This window comes from Acinonyx jubatus, chromosome A1 (genome assembly GCF_027475565.1).
Source record: "Acinonyx jubatus isolate Ajub_Pintada_27869175 chromosome A1, VMU_Ajub_asm_v1.0, whole genome shotgun sequence".
Lineage (NCBI taxonomy): Eukaryota > Metazoa > Chordata > Mammalia > Carnivora > Felidae > Acinonyx > Acinonyx jubatus.
In genome coordinates, this window is record NC_069380.1 from 173,930,202 (window position 1) to 173,937,331 (window position 7,130).

The 7,130-nt window shown below is 56.5% G+C and overlaps 1 protein-coding gene across 1 annotated transcript; it reads left to right on the top strand.

Moving 5' to 3' along the window:
• Positions 1–407: 407 nt before the first annotated feature.
• On the top strand, positions 408–3,646 carry NKX2-5 (NK2 homeobox 5). The gene is made up of 2 exons (XM_027034669.2): positions 408–972; positions 2,558–3,646. The coding sequence occupies exons 1-2, from the start codon at positions 642–644 to the stop codon at positions 3,196–3,198; spliced, it is 972 nt and encodes a 323-aa protein (XP_026890470.1). The 5' UTR covers positions 408–641; the 3' UTR covers positions 3,199–3,646.
• Positions 3,647–7,130: the final 3,484 nt, after the last annotated feature.

Below are 7,130 nucleotides of genomic sequence, written 5' to 3' on the forward strand. Positions count from 1 at the left end.
CATTACCCCAGAACAAACTTTCTCCCCGGTGCTTCTCTTCTTATACAAAGTCTTCCCTTGCATAAAAAAGTCTTTAAGACTCCTGGAAGTGACTTCCCACCCCCCTTCCCTAGCTCCCCACCCAATCCTTCACTCCTGCATTCCGTTTTCCATGCCAAGGAACATTTCTTCAACCTCCAGATCCACCCAACCTGGCCCAGACTCCATATCTAGAGAAGAATTAGGTCCTTTCTTGTATATGCGCCTCAGTGGGGGTTTCAGGCTAGTACCGTGGAGAAATCTCAGGCTACAGGAGCAATAGGAGAGCCTTCCAAATGCTTCGCGGCCCCTTTAAAAAGCTGAACAGGATTTTTTTTTTTTTTTTTTTTTTTTAGCCCTATGACTATATTAGGTGACACGAAACTGCTCATCGCTCCTGTCATCGGGGCCCCCGGCCCAATGGCAGCCTGAGTCCCCCTCCTCTGGCCTGGTCCCGCCTCTCCTGCCCCTTGTGCTCCGCACTACCTGCCGCCTGGCCACAACCCGAGCAGGGAGGCGGGTGCGCGGGCGGGTGACGGGCACCATGCAGGGAGGCTGCCAAAGGCCGTGGGCAGCGCTGCTCTCTGCCGCCCACCTGGCGCTGTGAGACGCGCGCTGCCACCATGTTCCCCAGCCCTGCGCTCACGCCCACGCCGTTCTCGGTCAAAGACATCTTGAACCTGGAGCAGCAGCAGCGCAGTCTGGCTGCCGGGGAGCTCTCCGCGCGCCTGGAGGCCACCCTGGCGCCCGCCTCCTGCATGCTGGCCGCCTTCAAGCCCGAGGCCTACGCGGGGCCGGAGGCCGCGGCGCCCGCCCTCCCGGAGCTGCGCGCCGAGCTGGGCCCCGCGCCCTCGCCCGCCAAGTGTGCGCCTGCTTTCCCGGGAGCCCCCGCCTTCTATCCGCGTGCCTATGGCGACCCCGACCCTGCCAAGGATCCTCGAGCAGATAAGAAAGGTGAGAAGGAAACACAAGCCCCTGCTCCCTCCTGGGGTCGCTTTTGTGTCCCCAGCCGCCGCCTAGAAACTCTGGCCTGGGTGGAGGAGACGCGAGTGCTTGGGCGGAGGGCCGAACGCAGGGGGTTCTGATCCTGAGAGACAAGGTCGTCGCCAGGGCCCCTGAGCCCCGCATCCAATCGGAGGTTTAAAAGAAAACAAGAGACAAAACAAATATTATATATATATATATATATATATATATATATATATATATATATATATATAGGCCTAACAAAGCCCCAGGAGGCAGCAGCCTCACTCAACGAAGTTAGCTATCGGTTTGTGGCACACAGAACAGAGAAAGAGATATTCTGTGTTAGGATTGTTGGCGTTGTTTTTTAAATCTCTTCTGGATTTTTAAAGGTCTTTTCAGAATCTGCCAAAAACACCTAAACACAAGTTAAAATTCTGCACAACAGACATAATTTTGCTGCTCACAACTGGAGAAAGGTCCAGGACCTTCTATAGCCCACCGGTAACCCGAGTTTGTGGGGTTTTTCCTCCTTTGTGCCAGGACAGTGGAATCTTTGGGAACAAAGGCCTTGAGTTTAAAATGAGATACTGCCGGACCCTCAAGAATCTGATTAGCAGCTTTATTTTTCTGGCACAACTTCCCCAGGCGACCAGGGCCCAGGGGTTCTCTCCTGGAAAAAGTTAGGAAATGCCGCGCGGTAAAGTCGCGAGGCAATGGAGGAGATGACTGAGGAAGGTGGCCGCATCGCTCCGAATGCCATCCCAGGATCGGGGAGAGGGGAGAGGCTGGCCCTGGAGCAGAAAGGGAAACGCTGGGGAGACTTTGTTCCAACACAGGGTCAGGGCGAATCCGAGGTGGCAGGGGGCGCCGGGCGAAGGGCCGCCATGAACAGAGAAGGGATCTTTCTGGCCTAGAGAGGTTTGTCTAGGAGCAAAGGGAAGGCCCGGAGACAGCCGCTGGCGGGTCAATTCCATTGACCGCTACCAATTGGACTCCAACTCGAGTAGGCGGGCCGGGCAGGTTCCGAGGCTGCCTGCCCACCCGCGGTTTCTTGGGCGCGGGACAAGCCCCGTGGCGGCTTCGACCAGCAAACCAACACCTTTTCCCCTTCACTTTCTTCGGGGTTCTGTAATTTTGAGACAGTGTGACCGATCCTGGGGTGAGGCCTTGGTTCCCTTCACTCAAATTCTCAAGCCAGAGTAGCCTTAATCTAATTCGCCCCAGGGCATCACCCGGTTTTATTTTCTTTGCAGCCTGAAATCCTAAGTCACAGTCCGTCTCCCTCACTAGAATGTGAATCCCCCCCCAGGACAAGGACCTCTGGTGTTTTGCTCTCCAGTGCCGAGAGCCATGCCTGGCATATAGTAAGCGTTCAACAAATGCTAACTGGGGGTCGGAAAGCGAGCTGTCGGTGGCGCCCAGTGCACGCGGCAGAGGAGACGCAGCCACGCTGGGCGCTCCAAGCAGGTCGGGGGTGGCACCCGCTAGGGCTAATTACCTCGCAGGCGCTTCGCGGATCGGGCCGCTCCGACCTGACCCGGCGTCCTTCTGCCCCTTTGTTTCCCCGCAGAGCTGTGCTCGCTGCAGAAGGCGGTGGAGCTGGAGAAGCCGGAGGCCGACGGCGCCGAACGACCCAGGGCGCGGCGGCGGAGGAAGCCGCGCGTGCTCTTCTCACAGGCGCAGGTCTACGAGCTGGAGCGGCGCTTCAAGCAGCAGCGGTACCTGTCCGCGCCTGAGCGCGACCAGCTGGCCAGCGTGCTGAAGCTCACGTCCACGCAGGTCAAGATCTGGTTCCAGAACCGGCGCTACAAATGCAAGCGGCAGCGGCAGGACCAGACTCTGGAGCTGGTGGGGCTGCCTCCGCCGCCGCCGCCGCCGGCCCGCAGGATCGCGGTGCCCGTGCTGGTGCGCGATGGCAAGCCGTGCCTAGGGGACTCGGCGCCCTACGCGCCGGCTTACGGCGTGGGCCTCAACGCCTACGGCTATAACGCCTACCCCGCCTACCCGGGTTACGGTAGCGCGGCCTGCAACCCTGGCTACAGCTGCGCCGCTGCTTACCCGGCCGGGCCGCCCCCGGCGCAGTCGGCCACGGCCGCCACCAACAACAACTTCGTGAACTTCAGCGTCGGGGACTTGAACGCGGTGCAGAGCCCCGGGATTCCGCAGGGCAACTCGGGAGTGTCCACGCTGCACGGTATCCGAGCCTGGTAGGGAAGGGCCCTACCTGGGGCGCCCCGACCGATCCCATCTCTAAAGAGGGACACGGACTCTCGGGGGAGGGAGGACCCCCTGACGTGTCTCCGAGTCCCTTGGATTTCACGTTCACTCCCGCAGGGGCCTAGGAGCTTTTTCGGCCCTATGCCCCTTTGTCCCCATGCTCGGGAGAGTTTGTGGCCGCGTTTACAGAGCTTGCGGCGAACGATCCCGCAACCTGGTGCCTCAGCCGTCGTCCCCTGAGTGCCCTCCAAACGGCCACGGGCACCCCCAACCGGCTGAACACGGGCCAGTTGGGACTGGGAGCCCGGGTGCACCTTTCTTCGAGCCTGGGCCCGGCGCCCGGGCCCTTGCTGCCTTGCCGCCGCCCACCCACCCGTATTTATGTTTTTACCTGTTGTTGTAAGAAATGAGAATTCCCTTCTCATTAAAGAGAGTGCGCTGATCCGCATGTGTGCTTCTTTCGGCTTGCGGCGCTCGAGAAACTGACTTTTGAAGGGATTTTTAAAAATATTTATTTATGTTTGAGAGAGAAGGCGCGCGTGCCCGCAGAGGAGGGACAGAGAGAGATGGGGCGGGGGGGGGGGCGCAGAGGATCCGAAGGGGGCTCCGCGCTGACTCCAGAGAGTCGGCGGCCGTGGGCTTCCAACCGTGAGATCGTGACTTGAGCAAAGTCCGAGGCTCAACCGACTGAGCTAACCGCCCCGCCCCCAAACTGAATTTTAGAAAGCAGAGCGTGCGTCCCGTCTGGTTTAGAGTTGCAGGTATAGGCATTCACTGAGCAAACTGATGATGATGATGATGATGATGATGATAATAAACAACTCATGCTGGGTCCTTTGTTAGATACTTCCTGGCATCGTCTGGTGTAATCTTCAATAATGCCCAAACAGGAGGTCCGATTTTAAAGTTGGGCAGCTCCTCGAGAGGTCTAATGACTTGCCTGTGAGTAAACAGCCAGTTGTGGTAGAGGTTCTACTCCAGGTCTCACTTCACAGAGGGCCCTTGCCAGAACTCCCAACCTTACCTCCTTGAACCCTACCAGTCCGGCACAACTGAGGGGCTGGGCATTAAATGGAGAGCAAAGGGACCTGGGTCCTAGGCAGTTGGAGCACACCATAATTCATCCTGCTTGAAAGAACACCTTAGTCCATTTTACAGTCCCGTTTCTAGATGGGAAAACCTAGAATCGAAAAGCGCTGGTCAAGCTTCCCTGAACTCCCCAGTCCCGCCAGGAAGAGGGCCTGTGACCCGTGGCCCCAGCCTCACCAGCTGGTAGGCTCCACAGAGAGGTGTCCTGTCCACCTCGCTCACTCCAGCTGTGGCTATGCCACAAGAATTCTAAGGGTCAGGGAACCTCCCACCCAAACCCCACTGCCGTCCTCTCTTCTCCGCATTTAACGAATTTTGCTATAGTCGTGACCTGTGAATGCTACCGGCCTGGTTTTACAGATGAGAAACAGGCTCGGGGAAATTAAGCTAAAAACCTGCTCACTGCGAGACTTGTTCGCTGCACGCCTTGGTTTCTTCGTCTGTAAAATGTGGATGACAAGAATACCTTGCTCTGAGCCCAGCTCCTACCAGTGTGTCTCTTCTGATTCCAGCCTCCAGGGTTGGAGGAACTAACTGCGCTTCTTAAAGGGGATGAAAGGGCGGGGGGCGGGGAGGAGTCCGAGCTTTGAGTTCTAGTGGAATATAGGTTTTTCTGAGATTTCCCCCCAGGAATCGCTGGGCTGGCCTCGTGGGGCTTAAGGCATTTGGCGTAGAACTCCTGGTCGCAGCCAAAATATTGCTTGCAGCCTTCAGGGACCCAACGCGACTCATGTGCCCTAGCGCCGGGAAGAGTCACCACGCCAAGCCAACCAGGAGCCCTCCTGCTGACGTCCTGGGGCCAATGCAGCACTGCCAATGCCTGTCCTGTCGTCTCTTTGGGTAAGTGTTGCCCTCAGACCCGCCACACCCTGCCAGTGGAAGACGGGAAGATGCCAAGAGGTTCCAAAAGCTACCGCTTTCTGGGAGCCGTGCAAGGTGCTGAGCTGGATGCCACGGGGAGCACACAATCCATCATCGCAGGGTTCTGCACTTGGCTTTGTGAAGAAGGGGAAACGGCTGAGCTCAGGGCTTGGCTTTGGGCCCCCAGATTTATTCCCTCTGCTCTAAGGTCCAAGCCAGGCTGGCCAGTGCCACGGGGAGGAGGATGTGTTCAGTTCAGTCCCAGCGTTCCTTGCTCTGGGCCTATGACTCTGCTTTGTGCCTTTACCTCCATCGTGTTGGGCGCTCCCTATCCCTCTCAGTGATGCATGCCTTGGTCCCATCTCCTAGAGGGGCACACTGAGGCTCCGCCAGGCCACCAGACCAGCCTGATGGCACTCTCCTACCATGCATACCCGGCCCACAGGCGGCCTAACTCACACACGAAAATTCTTCTATCTGGAATTCACGCATGTTTGAGCTCTTAATCAGATCAGCGTATTTGCCCACAACCTCCTGGGGTCCTACACATTCATTGGCCTTTTTCATCTTACACAGGTCTACGGTAACATTAGAGAGAATATTTCTTTCAGTTAACATTATACAGTGAGGATTTTTCTTTTTTTAAATTAATTAGTTTAAGTAAACTCTACCCCAACCTAGGGTTTGAACTCACCACGGTAGATCAAAAGTCCATGTTCTGCGGACTGAGCCAGCTAGACACCCCTCGTGAGGATTTTTCTATGATGACTCTCTGTCCTGTCCCTCCAGGGACCAGCTGAGTGACTGCAATGTCTGTCACAAACGGATAACAATACCTGGCTGGCACTGGGCTTGTCAATTGCCGGGACTCCCGACTAAATAAATGCTTTATAGGAGTTCTCTAATCCATCTTAATTTGCAAACGATGAAACTGAGGGCCTGAGGTTACGGTAATGGTCAAGGTCATACATTTCCCCAGCGTGGAGCTGGGAAACCCATCAGGCTTGTACTGAGTGGCAGCGGGGGTTCCATGGTGAAGAAACACGAGCCTGCCACGTTAGGTGGCTCTCTTCCAGAAAGGTGCAGCGGGACCCTGCTTCTGGCCAAGTCACAGAGCCGACCCCACTCTCTCACCAGGATGGTGAAGAGTCTCAGGCTTCATATTCAGGCTCGTTATGCGGTAAACTGTAGTGCGTGGAGCTCAGGGAAGCGCCGGCCGAGGGTGTCTGATCCGGAAGCCAGGGGGCGGGGACCCGCAGGGTCAGAAGTATCCTAAACGCCCGCGTTTACACAGCGATCCCTTCCCAAATTAAATCCGTAGCGTTTGTTTTGTTTTTCAAGTATTACACAAACGACGCGCGCAGCGAGAAAATTGAACCAAGACAGACCATTAAGAAACAGATGAGAAGTGCGGGCCACCTCCGAGGTGGCACAGTGCTCAAGGATTGGGGTGGCGCAGGCAGGTTCCGCATTCCGGAAATTATTATATTTAATGATTTTTTTTAAAAATCAAAGAAGGACGCCCCGGTTAAAAAAACAATGAGAGAGGGGGCACCTGGGTGGCTCAGTCGGTTAAACGTACTTCGGCTCAGGTCATGATCTCACCGTTCGCGGGTTTGAGCCCCACGTCGCGCTGTGTGCTGACAGTTCGGAGCGTGGAACCTCCTACGGATTCTGTGTCTCCCTCGCTCTCTGCCCCTCCCCCGCTCACGCTCTTTCAAATATAAATAAATATTTTAAAAAGTTAAAGCAAACAAAACAATGAGAGCTACCAGGTGATATAGGAAAAGAGCTGGCTTCCGGGGCTCGGATGGAGTGGTAACCACAGAGCGGCGCCGCCCCGGCGCAGGCTGGCAGAGGAGACGCGCGGCTGGGGTCTCACTCGGAAAGAGGCCAGACTACCCCGCCCTTCCCAGTGAAGCCGCACTCTGCCCGGAGGTCCTCTCGCCTCCTTGCGTTTTTCCCAGCTAACAGAT

What these genes read in the sequence shown, in the direction of transcription:
- NKX2-5 (XM_027034669.2), top strand. Translation starts at nt 642, where the DNA reads ATGTTCCCCAGCCCTGCGCTCACGCCCACGCCGTTCTCGGTCAAAGAC. An exon ending in TCCTCGAGCAGATAAGAAAG is followed by an intron (nt 973 to 2,557) that starts GTGAGAAGGAAA and finishes GTTTCCCCGCAG; the next exon opens with AGCTGTGCTCGCTGCAGAAG.